Source organism: Heterobasidion irregulare, assembly GCF_000320585.1.
Source record: "Heterobasidion irregulare TC 32-1 unplaced genomic scaffold scaffold_12, whole genome shotgun sequence".
Taxonomy (NCBI): domain Eukaryota; kingdom Fungi; phylum Basidiomycota; class Agaricomycetes; order Russulales; family Bondarzewiaceae; genus Heterobasidion; species Heterobasidion irregulare.
Window position 1 is genome coordinate 399725 of NW_009258208.1, and position 18493 is coordinate 418217.

Genomic DNA, 18493 nt, shown 5'->3' on the forward strand with positions numbered 1-18493 from the left:
TTTTTCGGGTAACCGCATAATTGCAGCGACCGGACCGCTCTGGCCGCCATGAACGTGCACCGCTCAACAATGGCCACAACCGTACAGTACGAGTACATATGTCTGGCGGTAGCTAGATGCTAGACTTTCCCGGTGGCGATGAGCAGCTCGAGTGTCGCAGCGAGGGCCGACTGGACGAGTGCCGCCGGCGACGCATCCACGAGAGCTATTATTATCCGTGATGCCCCCGGTCGTGTCGCGACATGCGACGAAGCCCAGGCTCTGAGTGTCCCGTGCGGCCCACTGCGAACGGTCACATGCACGTGCTGTACGCGTCGCGCGGGTCACGTTTACTGGACGCGAAGACGAGCTGGCAACCGCAACCGCCCTCGCCCTCGCCCTCGCCCACGCCCACGCGCAGACCCACCCGATGCCCAAACGCCCCGCGTCTCCCGCGTCTCCCGCGCCCGCCTCCCCATCCAAGCGTCCCAACCTCCGCACCCTCCCCAAGTCCACCCCCACGCACGCCTCCACCCCACGCACCGCCTCCACCGCCAGCTCCGTCCTCTCCACCCCGTACACCCCCTACACCCCGTACTCCACCTCCGTCCCCTCCGACTCCCCCACGAACCCCTTCGGCTTCAAGCACCGCCTCCAGAAGCTCAAGCTCCCCCCCGCGACCTCCTTCTCCAAACACCTCTCCCTCCGCTTCCAGCTCGTCAAAAGCCCCGCCCTCTCCCCCGCCCAATGGCCGCTCCTCCCCAGCTCCACGGCCAAACCTAAACCCAAACCCTCCCGCACGGGCTCCCGGCACCACCCCACGCGACGCGATCCCGCAGCAGCAGCAGCAGCAGCAGCCCGCGCCCCCGCCTCCGCCCAGCTCCCGGAGGGCGAGGAGCTGCCCTACGACGCGCAGGGCGTCTACCGCATCGTCCAGGTCCCGCTCTCCTACACCTTCCGCCACCTCCACAAGCTCCTCCTCTTCCTCTTCTCCGGCGACCCCAACCCCGCGCCCCCCGCCGCCCCCCGCTCCCCGCCGCCCCGCGGCTACCTCTTCGAGGCCCACGACCAGGTCCTCATGGGGCCCCGCCCCGGCCAGATCGCCAGCGCCCGCACGTGGGCGAAGCTCTCGAGCGTCCGCGACCCGTACTACTCCGCGCAGTCCATCCTCAGCCTCGTCGAGAGCGCGGAGCACGACGACGCGCTCGCCAACGCGCTCGATATCGAGGGCGACGACTGGCGCTGGGAGACGGAGGAGGACCTCTCGCTCGCGCATATCTGGGAGACCAAGGGCGGCGACGTCCACCACGCGATCACATACGTGCGTCTCCGCAACATCTTCCTCGTTCGTTCGTTCGTGGCTGGATGCACGGGTCGCTGACGACGCGCGGCGCACACGCACAGCACCACGACGAGCGGACGACGGTCCACATCACGGTCAACACGCAGAAACTCGCCCCCCGCAGAGGCGTCGGCAACACCCCCTTCGTCTTCCGCGCCTTCGGCTCCGTCCCCCTCGACCCGTCCTACGCGCCGCCCCCCGCGCCCCCAAAACCCACCCGCGTCTTCCCCGTCCTCCGCAAAGCACCGCACCAGAGCCTCCCCGCGCCGGCGCGCGCCGAGCCGAAGAGGAAGGCCCGAGCGCCGTACGGGGACGAGCGCGGGGACGAGCGCGGGGACGAGGACGAGGACGAGCGCGGGGACGAGCGCGGGGACGAGCGCGGGGGCGAGCGCGGGGACGAGCGCGGGGACGACTTTGACGGCGGGCTCGACACGCGCTACTGGAACCGCCCAGACACATTCGAGCGCTTCCTCTCCTCCGCCGCGCCGCCCGAGCCCCAGCCCACGCCGCCCGCCTCCCCGCCCTCGCCCGCCCTCCCCGCCTCCCTCCCCTCCCTCCCCTCCTCCCCCTCCCGCGACCCCGACCCCGATCCTGACCGCGCCCGCGACCTCTCCTTCTCCTCCTTCTCGTCCTCCCCGCTCCGGCTCCCCGTCGTGACGCCCGCCCCCGCGCGCGCGCTCACGCGCATCCGCGTCGACAGGGCGCAGCGCCGCATCGAGCGCCTCGTGCGGCGCGCGATGGAGGAGGAGGCGGCGGCGGAGGAGGAGGCGGCGGCGGAGGCGGAGGCGGCGGCGGAGGCGGAGGCGCTGGAGGTCGATCAGCTCGATGCGGACGGGGAGGTCGATCAGCTCGATGTGGACGGGGATGCGGATGGCGAGGACACGGGCGAGGGCGAGGGCGCGTTCGGGAACGAGGAGGAGGTCTGACTCGCGCTGCGTATGCTCGCGTTCTGCGCGTTACGAGCCCCCCTTCCCCCCCTGTATTTTTCTTGGCGGCCAGACGGCCAGACGGTGCCGGAGGCGGAGGCGGAGGCGGAATCTGTAAGCACGCCGGCGGTCCATCTGTGTACTGTGTACTGTGTACTGTGTACTGTATCATTCTTCGTCTCCACACGCGGTTCTTCACAGCGTTCGCGCGCAAGATGCATGTCTATTTTCAAGGATCGGTCGCGAGGTGCCGAGGTAGGCGGCGAGGTTCAAGTTCGACGTTCAAGCGACAAGGCTCGATACTTATGCACCCCGTCTCCCACACGCACGACCGCTCAGCGCTCAGCCCGCTCTGAGGAGCCAACCGCGAGAGCCTGCGCCGCCTGCGCCGCCCACATGCACGCACAGACGACGACGCACGCAATAAATAACCGCACGGCTGCTACGAGCCACGCCGCTCCCGACATCGCACAGCTGGCCGACGAAAACGAGGATCCCGAGCACGTGTCGATCGAGTCCTGCGACGGCGGCATAGGGCAGGCAGGGCAGGACACCGAATCTGGTCACCGGCCGCCGTATCCGTATCTCCCCATCGCAGGACCCGCCAGCACGCTCTGCATCACGTCCGCCTGGAGGTGCGACGACACGCCGACGCCCGCGCGATACCACCGCTCCCCGCGCCGCGCCTCCAGCCCCGCCTCCATCCTCCACACGTACCCATCCACGTTGGGCATCACGCCCTCCACGTACCGCGGGCGCTCATCCCTGCCCCTGCCGCCGCCGCTGCCGCCGAAATCGACGTCGTACACCCCGAGGCCAAGCCACGACGTCGCGATCGGATGCGGATGCCGCCGGCCCAGAACCGCGCTCCAGAACCGCTGCGCACAGCCCTCGTGCGCCTTGTCGCGCCGGTCGCGCGCGCGAGCAGGATCGGCGAGCCGAGGAAGCCGTCGGGCAGCGCGGGCTCGAGCCGAGCGCGACGTGCATGTGCATGTGCGCGTGCGCGTGCGCCGACCCTGCGCCGTTCTCTGCCGCGTGTGTGCGCGAGCAGCGCGTCGAAGCGCGTGACGCGCGCCCCCCGCCCCCGCCCCCGCCCCCGCCCCCGCCCCCGAGCCCGCCTCCGAGGCCTCCTCCCACATCGCGTGCACCTCGACATGGCTCACGGGCGCTCCGCGGTCCCATTCCGCCCACGGCATCGACGTGCCTGGCGGATCGACGGCGCTGGGGCCCAGCTCGGGCGGGCACGCGGCGCCCGAGACCCACCAGCCGAACCGGTCGACCGGGAGCGCGCGACGCCCTGATCAAGTCGGGGTCGGGTCCGGCGGCGTCGATGTCCCCCCGCTGCGGCGCGGTCGAGCAGGAACAGATCGAGGGCGGGCGAGAGCGCGGGGAGGGGCGCGTCGGCCAGCGGGTGCGCCAGCGGGTGCGCCAGCGGGTGCGCCAGCGGGTGCGCCAGCGGGTGCGCCAGCGGGTGCGCCAGCGGGTGCGCCAGCGGGTGCGCCAGCGGGTGCGCCAGCGGGTGCGCCAGCTCGACCGCGACCGCGAGGCCGCCCCACGCGAAAGTCGTGAGCTGCGCGATCATGCCGGGGAGCCCGTCAGACTCTGCCATGTCGAGGAGCGCGAGCGCGGGGTGCGCGGGGAGCAGTGCAGCCAGCGGCACCTGCCCCGCGTCTCACCACCCAGCGCCCCCCGCGCGCGCGGCGGCGTCTGGGACGAGCGCGGAGAGCGGTTGGGGCCAGTGTGCGGCTGCAAGCTCGACTCTGGGGTCCGTTTGCGCGCCGTACGAGAGCATCAGGCGCCCGAAGCGCCGCGTGTGGTCGACGGTGTGCGGACCACCGGCGTACGGCGCGAACTGCAGCTGGCCGGCCCACTGGGGGTACGCGTCGAGGGTCTTCGCGAGGCTCAGCTTGAGCCGCTCGACGGACAGGGCTGAGCGCGAGGCACCGTCTGCGGGAGAGCCAGACGCCGCACGTGGGCGCGAAGCGCGCGACTGTGGCATCGAGGATGGAGAGTGGGATGTGACGCGGGGTCGGTGGGGTTTTAGAGTGCGAGTCTGGGTGTATGCGTGTTGCGGAGATTAGCTGGATGCCAGGGTTTGGTTCTGAGGTCGGCGGATCCATGAATCGAAGGGATGATCGTGGAGTGTTGTTCGAGTCCTGTAAAGGCAGTCTTATAAAGGCAGTCTTGGAACAAAATGCGTTCGAGACCGCGAAAATGCTCTCGGCGGGACGTACGGGTACTGCGCAGATGGAAGGGTTGGAGGTGTAAACTCTTCACGGCAGGCACACAAGTCGTGGAGTCCCGGCACCGACTGGTATTGGCTCCCCTAGAAAAGATGATCCGCGAGCAGTTTTTGAGCAAACTTTATACTCGTATTCGCGTCCACCGATCTCTTTTGGAAGGAGACGAATAGAATTGATTTCCATTGTTAGCCGCCATTGTCGCTCAGGTGCTGCTTGAAGTTCCGACTAGGAACATGAGATAGTACTGGTGAGGAACGCGATGATATCATAGTAGCCCTAAACTACGAGGTGGTGCGGGCTGAGAGCGCAGCACGCAAGCCTATTATCATCTGATAGCACCTGACCATGTACGAGGTTTGGCCAGAGCGTCTACCTGCGCCTACAAATACGAAGTGTGCTGTCAGACCGGACGTCAGACACTCAGATGCCGATCAGCCTACGGTGAACACAACCAGTTTGTTTTTCTCCACGGAATCATCATCGCCATAGTATTCGCATGACTCTCCTGCCTACTCCCTCCTTTCGCTCCCAAACTGTCTCCGCCGTACCCAATTTTTGGTCCTCGACGGCTTTCACAAAAGCTTCTACGCCACCCCCGACGCCGAAATAGAGAACCTTCGCTGCTACCAGGCATAGACTCGTTTTTGATACCTCTATGTCCCCGCAAAGAGATATGTTGGCGGTTTTTTCGACCAACTCTGTCGTTGCATCTTCGGTGAGAGAAGGAGCCCCTAGTGACGCGTGGCGCAAGGCGCGCAACAGAGCGGGCAAGCTATCTGTCCTGTAGATCGTCTCAGATGTCAACACGACGTCGTATTTTGTCTTCCAAGGGCCTTTGGACGAAGGGTCAGGCGTTGGATTCGAGCCCCAGATGACGTTGACATCGAGCCCGTCCCATGATCCTGAGAAGAAGCGCAGATAGATGTGGTGTCGCGAGAGCGTGTCGAGGAAAGCCTGCTTGAATTCAGATGGGAACGAAAGTTCTCCGGGGGTCTGGGGATCTGCATCATCCGGCAGATCTGGTTGGGAGGCACGGTAGGCTGAGGAAAGGGGCGACATGTCTGCCATCGAAAGCGAAAGTCAGTCAGTGCGGTTCACGACGAGTGCGGTGATAGCGCCTACACCATACGAGTAGAATGTTTGGAAGTGTGACAAGCTCCAGAACAGAGCGATTGTAATCTTGCAGATGGATATGCGTTTCGATTGAAGCCTTCTCTTCTGATGTTGCGAGGGCTGCAAATAGCTGGTGCAGAAGGACGAGGGTCGGAACAGCTGTACCACATCCAAGCTAAAGAAATCACCAACAGATTTTAGCTTGATGTCTCTCTCGAAGACCATGAACGCACCTCCAATACGCGTTTGCCCTTCACCCAATCTTCACCCTCCTTGGCAGCCTGCGCTTCCAAGCACTCAGCAAGATCGACACTGCACTCCCACGTCTTCAGCCCGCCTTCATAGACGCCTGGCACGAGATCTGAAGGTGCGGCCAAGAAATCGAGCGCACCCGTCTTATCCTCGTCATCCGCGCCTTCCTGCGATATCACTTGGAGTCTCGCATCAAATAAATCGCGACGGGCGAGAGCAACTGGTGCGCGGCCTGACACAATGGGAATGTGTAAGGGAGAGTAGGATATACTTTCGGGTACAGCGTCGAGCTATGATGAAGATGAGTTTGCAGGAAGCCTTGAAGCTTGAAGGAGACGTTTTGACGCACTAATTCAGAAACAGAGACCTCCGAAAAAAGTGCTGCTTCGTGGGATAACGCAGGTTCTGTCTTCGTCTCCGAGTTGATCTGCGACGGAGCCGGGATGAGGTCGAAATCATCGTCGAGGTCGTCAGCGAGGTCGAAGTCAAATGTGAAATTAGCCATGAAAGCACGTCCGTCCAGGACCCCACAGATGTCCGATCCTAATGCGGATGGGAAAGTGGTCAAAATACCCAATAAAGTCCGATCCTACTATCACTGCGTCGGTGGCTGTCGAAAACTCAATTCTGGTGTACCACTTGCAGGGGTGCGCAATGCTGGTATTTATCAGTTTCAGAACCTTTCGCTGACGCACAGCCTGGGACTGTCCGTCGAGGCATCGTGGTAGGCGCTAGTGGGTCCCATCACGGCATGTTAGGATCTGAGATCTGAGATCACCCGCCGAAATGCCAGAAATACATGAAGAGATTGTCAGGGCGAATAAGATACAAATAGCCCCCCCTCCGGACACAACCTATACCATCTGCACTATATCCCAATGTCCTTGGTAAAAAGAATGTAGACACGAGGAAAGAAAGGGGGCGTCTTCCAAATAAATAATTATCCTCAACAAACCTGGAATAAGACATCAGACCTCCTGCTAGAGCTCTTCTAGGCTAAGGAAGGGTGGAATTTGGGGGGCGCTCATGAGTAGCGGAGATGAGGCGGTCTCGTTGTTCCATCATAACCAAAGCAGTCTCTGCTGCATCAATCATCTTGCGAACTCCTTCTAAGAACGGGGCAGGTACAGTCAGTTTACTGACCGGTCAGGTTTAAAATGAGAACTGACTCTCTATGCTCAACAAGAACAAGGTCTTTGGTGAAAATGGTCATTAGAGAGTCACAATACGTGAGATAGAGTTAGTCACTCACGTTGCGCGCTGTCGCGTCCTGCCATACTTCGCCCTTCAGCCTCTCACTCATTCCTTCCTGCTGCGCAATCTCATTCAAGAGCTTCTTCATATCGTCGGGGACTTCTTGATCCTTCAGATTGGCGATGCCCTGAGGATCAAGCAGTGCCCCCATCCCCTCTGACGTCGCATGTCCATTGGTCACGAGAAAATACTTCATGTGCTCTCGGAGCATCTTTACTTGTTCAAATATTAGTTCTGGGAACGCCTCGAACCGGTCCAATAGACGTTGTTCTGCTTCTCGTAAAGTCGTGACTTGAGAGCGGGGAGTGGATGTGGTAGGTGGAGTAGAAGGTGGTGCCGCCAAACTCCCTATGTTCGCTTGGATAGCTCGACCGAGAGTCTGAGATTCTGAAGCCGGGGCTGGCACGGGTGGGGGACGATTGTCTCTGCTCGACTTTCGGTTCTTCTGACGATAACGTCGAATGGCTTTATCAAAAGACCTGTCATGCATCACGCTCCTGTATTTGGAGGAAAAGGCGTCGGAAATGACTGCATTATGATTCAATTAGACGACGAAAAGAAGAAGTCAAATGACGTGCCAGCAATTAGGACCGTCATGGCACCCACACCCAATAATGCCCAAAAAATAAAGATAGCACGGCCTGCTGGAGTCACAGGCGCGAAGTCGCCGTATCCAATGGTCGTGAAAGCTATGAAGCCTGTAGAAGACACGGTGAGCAAAGCTGTCATTATTTGGTGCACGCGACGTAAATCCTCACAAAAATACATCGCAGAACCGTATGTCCAATTCTCCGTCAGCGAGAAGATCGCGGAACCAACTGTCCAGAATATCAAAAATACAGTCCAGGCTAATGCAAGCTAGTGAAAAATCAACAACGCTGAACTGCTATCATCAATGATTATAGGCAAACCTTCGTATACAGACTCCTCTTTTCCTCTTTTTCCAACATCTTGACGGCATCAAAAGCCTTCGGGGAGTCAACGTCCTCAATATTATTCTTCATCTTTTCTACCTTCTTCAAGGTCCACCAGTGAGACATTCTGGTACGGGTCTTGCTCGATGCTTCTGCAACGTTAGTTTGAGAAGAAATATCAAGGGGAGCAGCACTGTGCGCAGACCCGCTACCAGGACTGGGGTTACGAGGGGCGAGCCCAGAATCGTGCGTAGCACCACGTATCCTGCCCAATGGTCTCGCAATTCGCTGATGGACAAATTTGTCGAGTGGGACATCAGCTTCGGCAGCTGCTGCCTCCAGCTCTGTGGCAAAAAGTCCCTCCGTATTCAAATGCGCCCCGCCTGTGACAGGAAAGTGGAATGAGCGAGTGTCCAAGGACGGCATGGAAAGTCTCGATGGTGTGTTCCCGACCTCCGGTCCCAAAGGCGGCGGATCCCGCACCCATATGTCCAAGTTCCGCTCTTTAAGCCTCTTCTCAATAGCAAGCTGCCATTTCCTCGCCTGCTCTGCTTCCTTGCGCTTTTGACGCTTTTGCTTTTTATATTGCCGCACCCTACGACGGTAGCCAATTTCTAACCCTTCTATGACCGCTTCGCTGATGAGACGGATTGCTGCGCCGAGGATGACAATCCCGAAAGAGGCATAGACGCACACGACGGCACGTTGTACAGCTGTGATTGGGACGATATCCCCAAACCCGACTGTGAGCGTTGTGACAATGGTGAAGAATAGTCCGTTGATGAAGGAGAGGTCCATTAGGAGTGAGGTAAGAAGAGCACCGAGAGCCACATAAGAAAGGAAGATGATTGTGATAAGGATGAGTGAGCGTTGCTTTCGAGTGAGACCGCTACCTATATATAGTGTCAGCATACGAGCGTTGCTATAAACATAGTGTTCATTTACCGCTCCTCGAGAAATTCGGGGTAGTGAAGAAATCCCACAGAAGAGTGACGTTAGTGATCGTTGATACGATGGTCGAGCAGACTGTTAGCCAGTAGGCCTGGCCGTACGTGAAACCGTCATTAGCACGATGCTCAATACCGAACACGAGAACGGTGACCACGTTGATCAGGTCTGTTCTGGCACTTGAGAATATGAGACAGAGTGTGAAAAGATGCACGCACCATGAATAGTCAGAAACACCGCAGACATGATGGTCATCGCCTTTACTCTCCGCTCCAAGAAGCGAACGACCAGAGCCGCGTTGGCGATCAACGCACACGCCATGGATAGACTCATCGCCACGTCCAATAATGCGGAGTTTAGCTTGATCTCGACAATCTGATTGTTCTCGGTGCGCACATACCAGTGCTCGGTCAAGCCAGGGATCTCGAGCAAGATGGAAAAAGGTATGAGGCTGCCAGAGACGATGGGCAAAGTCCGATAATTAGGAATGAAAACGTCATCATGGGGGTGACTACCGAAAAGGATATCCTTGATTTTGACAAGCCAGGGAGGAAGAGAGTATCGCTGGAAGCTACTCGCCAAGGATGTGGATGTGGAAACACGATGGGTGGGTTCAAAACCGTCCTCGTCTTGTGCATGCTCCTCCGGGCTCTCTTCTTCGGAGATTCCTCCTGAATCATGCTCGTCAAGATCCTCTCCATTGGAGTCAGCGTCGACCTGCTCATTGGGTTGTCCTGCCCTGTCCTGCTTTTCCGGATCGTTTGGATTGGCAGGGCTATGGTCCACGAACAGAGAGAGCATAGCTGCAGCTGTTGAGATAGAAAAAGCCGTGAAAGATGTCAAGGGTGAATACTGTTCATATAGTTTGAAGTAAGCTGCTCCCAAGGATCAGGATGTTGTAGAGAGCATTGTGTCGGTCTTGAACACGGAATGGCTGGCACATGCAAGCCCCTCTCCACAACGTTCTAATCGGGCAAGATAAGATAAGATCCCCTGCGTCCATCTGCCGCGCCGCAGACTTTTGCCCTCTGGAATCTCCCTTGAAACCTGCAGCACCCAAAAAAACGCGGAAAAGGACGAGATCGCGGAATGGCTTCGACACTACAGCCCTATCAAGTGGAGTTGATTGACAATGCTATGTTAATCGGAGCTCTCAAATTTGGGTCGTTCACCCTGAAGTCAGGACGGTACGACGAGACATCTGCATATTCACGCCGGCACACTGTCTGATAGGATGCACAGTGTATCGCCCTACTTCTTCAACGCCGGTCTTTTGTCAACTGGCCCCTTGCTCACGACGCTCTGCACGGCTTACTCCTCTGTCATTGCCTCCGCTCTCTCGCCTTCTTCCTCATTGCCCCTTCCAGAATTCGATGTTCTGTTTGGCCCAGCGTATAAGGGCATCCCGTTAGCTGCGTGCACCGCCATGCTCTTGCACTTGCAACATGACATATCGGTCGGTCTCGCATACGATCGCAAAGAGGTCAAGGATCACGGAGAAGGTGGAAACATGGTCGGAGTGTCTGTCCGCGGCAAGCGTGTCCTCATCCTAGACGACGTCATGACTGCCGGAACAGCTGTGCGTGGCGCGATCGAAACGATTCGTCGGGAAGGTGGCGAAGTTGTCGGCGTTGTGATGTGTTTGGATCGGGAGGAGATCGGGAAGGGGAACAGCAGCACGGTACAGGAGCTTGAGAGTGAGTTGGGCGGAGAAGGAAGGGTCCAAGCGATCGTGAAAATGCGTGATCTGATGAAGTGGTTAGAAAAAAAAGGGATGGATGAGGATTTGAGTGGGATGCGGCAATACTGGGAGAAGTACGGCGTGAAAGAGTAGTCGGTAAGATGTTTGAACACTGAGCGTATTGCATTGCTGTGTATCCACTCGGGATAATCATACAAAATTGAATGGATCATTCAAAGACCATAGGGCAGATCATGTCCACGCACGTCGACCGTATGTCTTTATCAAGTCTCAATCCTCCCCCAATCGCTGCCCTGATCCCCACTGATATCCTGTCGCTCTCCCCCCACCAGTCCTCTCCTGCCTTGGTCGCGGAGGAATAACGTGAACGCCCGTTCCTGCACCCGGGTTTGGGCCTGCACCACTAGCTACAAGATTTCTCAGCCACCCAGGCGCATTTCCCCACTCCCTTACGCCAGGAAGCCCACGCCCATCGTCTCCAAACATGGTCCACCACCAAAGGTGTCCGACAACAAGGCCAGTGACACTCACAGCAGCGGCGTTCGGCCCACCTGTTACAAGATCCATGGCTGTATACCGAGTTCATCACATGTTAGCTGGAGACTTCAGGAATAAAAGAATGTACAAACCAAGCAGAGCGTAAGGAAAATATTTCACTGGGAATGTGATGAGCCCCATGAATGAGGTTTGTGCTTCAGCTGGCGACAGAGCAGCTGAAAGATATGTTGTGCACAGCAGAAGGGCGCGCGCGTGCACGTATGTCCTCAGGGGAATATTCAATCCCTAGTACGGTATTCAAAAACAATGGTAGGATGGAAGGATGTGAATATACCAATATCGCGCCGGCAGCCAAAATTAGCTGCCATGCGTAGTCAGGCGAGCGCCCACTGAATTGCCCTGATTCAAGTGAATCCGAGTTTCGACTGTAGATAACCCGAGCCACGTCTATATGAGATATCGCGACGAGGCATGATGTAGTGGCGACACGAACTAGAGCATGATTATATCGAAGATGTAGTTGAATCCAGAACCTGAGCGGCATATCAGCCATGGAAATCGTGCTGGTATTATGAAGCTTACTTCCAAGAAAAAAGCTGGTCCAGACTCTCCAAATCTATCACATCCCCCACAAACCGAGCGCATCAGCCCACGCTTCATAACGACCGCACCAACTACAAGAATGAGCTTACCTCCCACTTCTGCGTGACCAACTCCCTCACAAAGAGGACTCTGTACGGGCTCAAAAGCTGCAGCATGACCGGTACTGTGACCGCCACGGACGACGCGCATAGGAAGCGCGTCACTGGGGGGATCTTGCGGAGCTCATCGAAGAAACCGGTATAAGACATCAAAGCTTTTCAATATTATGGTTCTACAGATTTGTGATTTGGTGGTGTGGACGAGAGTTAGTAGAGCTGAAGAGATATGACGGAAAGAGCGACCATGAATACCTCGTGGACAGAACATGCTCGAACACCACCTGCAAGCGCACAACACGTCAGAGTTTACACATGTTATGTCCTTCCCATGATGAAGCGAGATTCTGCCAACCTCTGCCAACGCAAACTCATCAGTACCACCTAAGTAGTCCTTGTTCTCATTATAAACTATAGAAGACGGCATCCAGGTTAGTCTAGCCGAAAACCTTTTCTACTCTTCTCACCATTCGCATACAGATCAACTTTGACCCGATTAGGTTTGACTACCGAAATGAGACCGTAGAACAGCGTGCAGAATTTTGGGAAACGATGCGACCATGGTTTCAAAAGAGAGGCTGTGCACTCTATAGGGTGAAATGTCGGCCAGAAGGAGACCCGCCTGTCCATATCTCGTTTTGCTATGTTCCTTCCCATGAACCTGTAAATGAAGAGTCCGCTTTCCCCTATGCGCACTTCGTGAACGACATCTCGCCTCACAAAGACTATCCTCCTTATGCTTTTCAACTTCGTGTGCGTCTCTTCTTCTCTTTTGATCAACAATTTTCTTGATTCAAATGGAACACAGGCTCGAATTCTACCAGCACAGGACAGTCAGAATCGCCACGTCGTCATGAAGGTCATCTCCGAGAGCTCGGAAGAATATTGAACAGTCAGTTACTTTCACCAACTTTCCTCTATCCACCCCAAAGACAGCTTGGAAAACGTCGTACCTATTCTGGATTTATTGAAATATGACAAGTACTGCTTCGCGGTCATGCCCAGGTCAGTGTACGTTGATTCTGTTTGTTTGAATATACCTGACATTGTTCAGATGGGGCCCTCTCCGCGGCGATAGAGTTTTCCCGACAATGGCTGATTGCCTTAATTTTATACAGGGCATGCTCAAGGTATCTCATCCCTTGCACACCTCGGTAGTTCTCCTGCTAAACTGATGGTCTACAGGGTTTGGTTTCTCTGCATCTACACTGCATCGCTCACCGGGTAAGGCTCAAGCGTCTTTCGATCTGATATGTATCATTCTCACAAAGAGATATATAGGACCTGCAAGCGTCCAACGCAGTTATGGATCATTATCAAAGCGAAACAGTTGTTCCAATCAAATCATGGCAATCAACGCGCGATCTCTTCGGGGGTCAGGATAGTGTGATATATAATATCATCGACTTCGACTACGCATTCATCATACCGCCCTATTGTCTCTATCATGAGGCCGAGGAGTCCTTAACAACATCTATTCATTATCCTCGAGACACTCGTCAAGGTGAACTTGAGTACAACCCTTTCGCATATGACGTCGGAGCTTTGGGAGTGATGTTCTGCAACATGTTTCAGGTAATTCTCTTGTACAATGTTTGAAAGAAGTATGCTAATATCTTGTGTAACATATGATCAGGACCTCATTCTGCATGCCCCCATGATGACGCCTCTGTTAGATATGATGGTAACCTCAGATGTATCCCGAAGATTAGCGGCGGTAGAGGCTTTACACTTCTTCCAACATGGTCTGCTGCCTAGTCCGTCTGATGAACAGCTGGCTATGGCTCCACCGCCACTTTCACCATATCGCGTTGTGACCGTTGAGGATGACCGGTGGGCTGGTCTCCCGAGTGACTTCGTTGCCAAATGGAAAGAACATTGCACTCCTTCGTCATCCTGAATGACTTTGCTTCTACGCCACATATGTCGAAGGAAGTGGGGATATCCGTGTGTCCGCGCTACACGTCGAATTGTTAGGTCCATAGTTTATCATATTCACGGACAGCATTTGTTTATTTAGACACATGCCCTCCTAATACAATTTAGTAGGTAATGGGACAGAACGGCGGACGTTGCCAGTGAATGTCACTATGAGTACTGAATAGTAGAATTTTCGTTCTATTCTTGCGTCGAACAAGGAGCACCAATAGTGTTTATTATGTGGGCATGATTGAGGGACATCATCTCGCTTCTTGTGTGAGTGGCTGAGCCTGTGCACTCAAACAATCCGTTCAGATGATGATGTTTAATAACACAGGGACATCTCCACGTCGCAACTTGAGGCTTGTGTAATGTCTGGTGCTGGTGTTATATTCCTACACTACGAGTTGTTAGAAAAGAGGTCGGGCCGCCGCGAGGATGCGAGAAGACTTGCGGGACTCATCATACGTAAATGTCACGTGATCTATCCCGTTTAAGTACAGAAGGAATTTTTGCCAGCAACTCTCTTTACCGAGCAACCATGGCGTCGTCTTTACGGTCGACGGCAATGAGGGCCTGTCGCTCGCCCGTCTATGCCTTCACGTCTTTCCGAGGTCTTGTTACTTTGTCGGCCAGGAGCCGGGGTGAGTCCTCTTGCTTTTCATTCCTTGTCATACCTCCCATCATTGTTGTGCGCTGAGCTTCGACTTTATCATCTTCGACTTGAACATGGCTCAATGGCTGACTATATGTGCATATCCCCAGTTAATCCTTTATTACCCTCATGTCGGCGATATGACCACATCCTCGCGCGTGCGCTCAAGGAAGAGCCCGTCAACCTCGATCCTGGCGAGCCTGTCGAGCCGCAGGAGGAACCGGAGAGTCACAAAAAGAACGATTCCTACAACAAGCAGCCTACCTTTGCTAGCTTGAGGGGATCCATCTCTGACAATACCCTCAAGGCACTCACCCACCGTCCATTCACACTCACTCACATGTCACCCGTCCAGGCAGCGGTCCTTCCTCTTCTACCAAAACTTTCCGATCCTCATGAACCGGGTGTCGATGCGGACGCATCACCTCCTCGAGACCTCCTCGTCAAGGCAAAAACTGGTACAGGAAAAACGCTCGCCTTTTTGATCCCCGCTATCGAGGCTCGACTGAAGGCCATTGAACGTGCCGGCCTTGATACTCAGACATCAGGTATCTCGGATCCTCATGCGAGGCACAGGGCCGAACTTTCGTTCGCGAGACAACAGGTTGGCACGCTCATCATCAGCCCCACCAGAGAGTTGGCAACCCAGATTGCGAACGAGGCGATTAGGGCAAGCTTTTGGCACAAGGGTTTCGAAGTCAGGCTGTTTACCGGAGGTGCGAGCAAACGGAATCAGATGCGCGACTGGATGAAGGGCCGCCGCGATATTGTCGTCTCTACCCCCGGTCGTCTTCGTGATTTGCTGCACACGGAACCAGAGGTTGCTGAAGGGATTAGGAAGACTCAGATTGTAAAATTTCTCCCTTCTCAAACACGTCCATCACTAAATCAGGGCTTTGTTTTAGCTTGTTCTTGATGAAGCGGACACACTGCTCGAGATGGGCTTCCGCGACGACATCGACGCCATCATCGATTTTCTGCCCAAGAAGCCCGTTCGCCAGACCTTCCTCTTCTCTGCTACTCTCTCCCCAGCCATTCAGCAGGTTGCGCGCGCGGCTCTCGACAAGAAGCACACCTTCATTGATGTTGTTCCTGTTGATTCGTCGCCTGTTCATGCACATGTGCCCCAGTACCACACTGTCCTCCCCACGGCCGAGAAACAGATACCTCACATCTTGAACCTCATCGCCCACGATCAGCTTGTCAACCCCGGTCGGTCGAAGATCATGATCTTCTTTCCCACGACAAAGATGACTCAGCTTTTCTCTACGCTACTCGGTCAATTGGCTAAGACGACCCTTCCGGCAGGCACTGCTACTAGGACGTACGAGATTCACTCCAAACGGACACAAGAATCGCGTTCTTCGGTATCGGATGCCTTCCGCTCTGACAAAAGCGGCGCCTCCATCCTTATCACTTCCGATGTATCCGCTCGTGGAGTTGATTACCCCGGCGTGACGCGCGTCATCCAAGTCGGTATCCCCGGCGGCACTGAATTATATGTTCATCGCGTTGGCAGAACTGGACGAGCCGGAACGAACGGACGTGGCGACCTTGTCCTTCTCCCCTGGGAAATCGGTTTTGTTTCTTGGCAGCTCACAGATGTCCCGATGAAGCCTCTCACTTTCACCGAGCTTGATTCACATGTGAAGGAACTCGCCAAGAAATACGATGAAGAACCGGAGTCGTTCTGGAAAGGTCTTAAGGTCGCCGAACACGGCGAGCCGCAATATGATCGCTCAGGTCGTAAAGCTCTTCGGTTACCCACGAAATACCCGCAGACACTATCCTCGATGGTCGAAGAAACCCCTACTATCGTTTCTGCGCTATTGGACAAATTGGACGAGTCCGCTATTAGGGAGACCGTGGGCTCGATGTTGGGTTATTATATTGCCAAGTCGCCCGAATTGCGGGTTCAAAAGCCTGTCATCGTTAAGGGTCTCATGGACTGGTCCGTTCAGGCGCTCGGTCTGCCGCAGGCTCCTATTTTCTCCCAAGCGTTCCTTGAGCGATTGGGCTTCTCGGACGGAAGGACAAAGCACTTCGGCAGGGCTCCTCAAAGAGAGCGAAGGACGGACCCGCGCCAGCCGCACTGGATGGGTCGAGGCACACGAGCCTCCAGAGAGGACGAGGGCGAGAGAGGAGGATGGGACAGCGAGGGTGGCGACCGATTCCAGAGGAACAATAGAATGGGCAGTGGTGAGCGTTTCCCGAGGCATGATAGGACTGATGGCGATCGGTTCTCGGGTGGCGATCGGCCTTCAGGTGGTGATCGGTTCTCGAGGGACGATCCTCGTGGAGAGCCTTCGGAATATCGCAGCAAGCGGTACGATTATGGAAAGGGCGCGACGCGGCCAAGAAGGGAGAGCAAGGACGAGTATTAGTCTTTCGTGAGTTCCCTTTTTGACTGCCAGGAGCACGCAGATGTAGACGGGGAGAGGGGGCACTATATATTACATTATTGCTGTTACCTTGTACTATACTCATAATGGTCGCATTCATCTAGTCTCCTCACCACCTCATCAGTCACAGTTCAGTCTCCTTGCTAGAGTTACTTACATCGCCAAAAAGTATGTATGGTTCACATCGTGCGCCGCTCGCTGTTTGTTACATTCATTCATTATGAGGAGCAAAAGAAACTGAGACAGTTTGATGTCCCGCCAAATTTCGGATCCACAAATCATAGGCTGCTATAGGTGGGGAAAAACTTGACCTTACCAATGTTGGCAAATAACATTCGCGCCGTCAGCGCGCGTCTCCCTTGAGGACCGTCTTCAGCCGACATAACTATCTCCCGTGACACACCAGCCGCAGTGCTTGATTCGAAGGTCTACGATGACTTCGGGAAACCTGGAACCCGGGGATGAGGATTCTATAATTGATTATCCTGGTGACGCCACTACAATGCCGTCGAAAGTGCGCTGTAGACCGATACTGATACTACTACTTCCAAGATTGCCTTGGGTCACGAACATTCAGCGGCAAAAAGGCCACTCTCCTCAGCCTGATACCCGATGTTTCGGTATCTATCTTCTACGCCGTATTCTTTAACACGCGCACACAGCGAGCTGCCTCCAGTTCTCAAGAATATGTTTCTGTGCAGCACATGTTGAACGAGAAGTCTAACGAGTTAAGGACGCGGCGTGATGCATCGTGGTCTCAGGCCAATGCCACTGACCTCATGGCCCAGCTCGACGAGCAGCGGGAAGAAGAAAGAGCAACGTTCAAGAGAGATCAGGCGCAGTGAGAGCAAGATCTCGAAGCGCGATGGGAGAGTAGGTTGCAGTAAGCATTGACACAACAGCAAGTGGACCTGCAGAAAGCAATGGTACAGCAGAAGGCGGAGCTGGAGCAGAAGATCTCAGAGCTGCAGATAGCATTGGCGCCGCAGAATATGTGGATGCAAGACGAAATGGAGCGGAAGGTGGCAGGGCTACAGACCTTATCGAGCCAGGCGGCAGTGAGGGCGAACAAGGGAAAGGAGCACATCGAGCAAGAAAACAACGCAGACAATGAAGACGCGACCGCTGAGCTTCTACCGCTGAATAGTCACATCGAGAGCCAGATGTTCATGGAGAGCGTGATATCCCAGGTGCGCTTTTGTCATTGATCCTTACCTTCAGCTCATTCTTTGGTTGGTTTCAGACTTTAGATGCACTCAACTGGGAAAAGCTGTACAGACGGATCGAGAAAGCGCAAGAGAGACTGGCGTGGACTGCTGGTCTCGTCGACAATATCTCCAATCGTCGAGTAGCAAACATCGGCGGGCGCGCGTCAGCGAGATTAAGACCCTCAATCTCAGCGACACAGAGCGGCTTGCTGTCGCCAAGGGCCTCTTCACAGGCTCTGCAGACAAAGAAGCATCCGCCTTCCGTCTGCTCAACTCGCCTGCTGGATACCTTGTCGTGGAGCGCTTCTTCCTTGTGCGAAAGGGAAGGGGTTCAATTGTTGATGAGCCGGTTGTTGATCAAATTGGTCCACACATGGAGGGTATCCTGTTGCTTACCTCTTTTGTCCGTGATCCCGATTATGATATCGCAACCTAGTGA

The 18493-nt window shown here is 55.6% G+C and overlaps 8 protein-coding genes across 8 annotated transcripts; 5 read left to right on the plus strand and 3 right to left on the minus strand.

Moving 5' to 3' along the window:
* Positions 1-138: 138 nt before the first annotated feature.
* HETIRDRAFT_455457 (uncharacterized protein) lies at positions 139-2247 on the plus strand (the record flags this gene model as incomplete). Its single annotated transcript, XM_009553735.1, has 3 exons — positions 139-265; positions 345-1324; positions 1384-2247. The coding sequence occupies 3 exons, from the start codon at positions 139-141 to the stop codon at positions 2245-2247; spliced, it is 1971 nt and encodes a 656-aa protein (XP_009552030.1).
* A 2720-nt stretch (positions 2248-4967) lies between these two features.
* Positions 4968-6360, minus strand: HETIRDRAFT_162541 (uncharacterized protein; the record flags this gene model as incomplete). The annotated part of the gene is made up of 4 exons (XM_009553736.1): positions 4968-5551; positions 5613-5778; positions 5837-6145; positions 6205-6360. 4 exons carry the CDS (start codon positions 6358-6360, stop codon positions 4968-4970), a joined length of 1215 nt encoding a protein of 404 aa, XP_009552031.1.
* Positions 6361-6665: 305 nt separating this feature from the next.
* Positions 6666-9772, minus strand: HETIRDRAFT_442243 (voltage-gated K+ channel; the record flags this gene model as incomplete). Its single annotated transcript, XM_009553737.1, has 8 exons — positions 6666-6964; positions 7025-7049; positions 7108-7637; positions 7688-7807; positions 7868-7967; positions 8021-8916; positions 8969-9139; positions 9190-9772. The coding sequence occupies 8 exons, from the start codon at positions 9770-9772 to the stop codon at positions 6852-6854; spliced, it is 2538 nt and encodes an 845-aa protein (XP_009552032.1). The 3' UTR covers positions 6666-6851.
* A 288-nt stretch (positions 9773-10060) lies between these two features.
* Positions 10061-10805, plus strand: HETIRDRAFT_329320 (uncharacterized protein; the record flags this gene model as incomplete). Its single annotated transcript, XM_009553738.1, has 2 exons — positions 10061-10158; positions 10214-10805. The coding sequence occupies 2 exons, from the start codon at positions 10061-10063 to the stop codon at positions 10803-10805; spliced, it is 690 nt and encodes a 229-aa protein (XP_009552033.1).
* A 138-nt stretch (positions 10806-10943) lies between these two features.
* Positions 10944-12022, minus strand: HETIRDRAFT_329528 (uncharacterized protein; the record flags this gene model as incomplete). Its single annotated transcript, XM_009553739.1, has 6 exons — positions 10944-11242; positions 11303-11456; positions 11506-11596; positions 11665-11704; positions 11754-11787; positions 11864-12022. The coding sequence occupies 6 exons, from the start codon at positions 12020-12022 to the stop codon at positions 10944-10946; spliced, it is 777 nt and encodes a 258-aa protein (XP_009552034.1).
* Positions 12023-12866: 844 nt separating this feature from the next.
* HETIRDRAFT_422434 (uncharacterized protein) lies at positions 12867-13769 on the plus strand (the record flags this gene model as incomplete). Its single annotated transcript, XM_009553740.1, has 5 exons — positions 12867-12874; positions 12924-12999; positions 13055-13093; positions 13151-13444; positions 13506-13769. 5 exons carry the CDS (start codon positions 12867-12869, stop codon positions 13767-13769), a joined length of 681 nt encoding a protein of 226 aa, XP_009552035.1.
* Positions 13770-14349: 580 nt separating this feature from the next.
* Positions 14350-17119, plus strand: HETIRDRAFT_66241 (uncharacterized protein). The gene is made up of 3 exons (XM_009553586.1): positions 14350-14433; positions 14555-15294; positions 15350-17119. Exons 1-3 carry the CDS (start codon positions 14358-14360, stop codon positions 16826-16828), a joined length of 2295 nt encoding a protein of 764 aa, XP_009551881.1. The 5' UTR covers positions 14350-14357; the 3' UTR covers positions 16829-17119.
* A 650-nt stretch (positions 17120-17769) lies between these two features.
* HETIRDRAFT_455462 (uncharacterized protein) lies at positions 17770-18490 on the plus strand (the record flags this gene model as incomplete). Its single annotated transcript, XM_009553741.1, has 3 exons — positions 17770-18036; positions 18090-18217; positions 18247-18490. 3 exons carry the CDS (start codon positions 17770-17772, stop codon positions 18488-18490), a joined length of 639 nt encoding a protein of 212 aa, XP_009552036.1.
* Between the last annotated feature and the right edge of the window lie 3 nt (positions 18491-18493).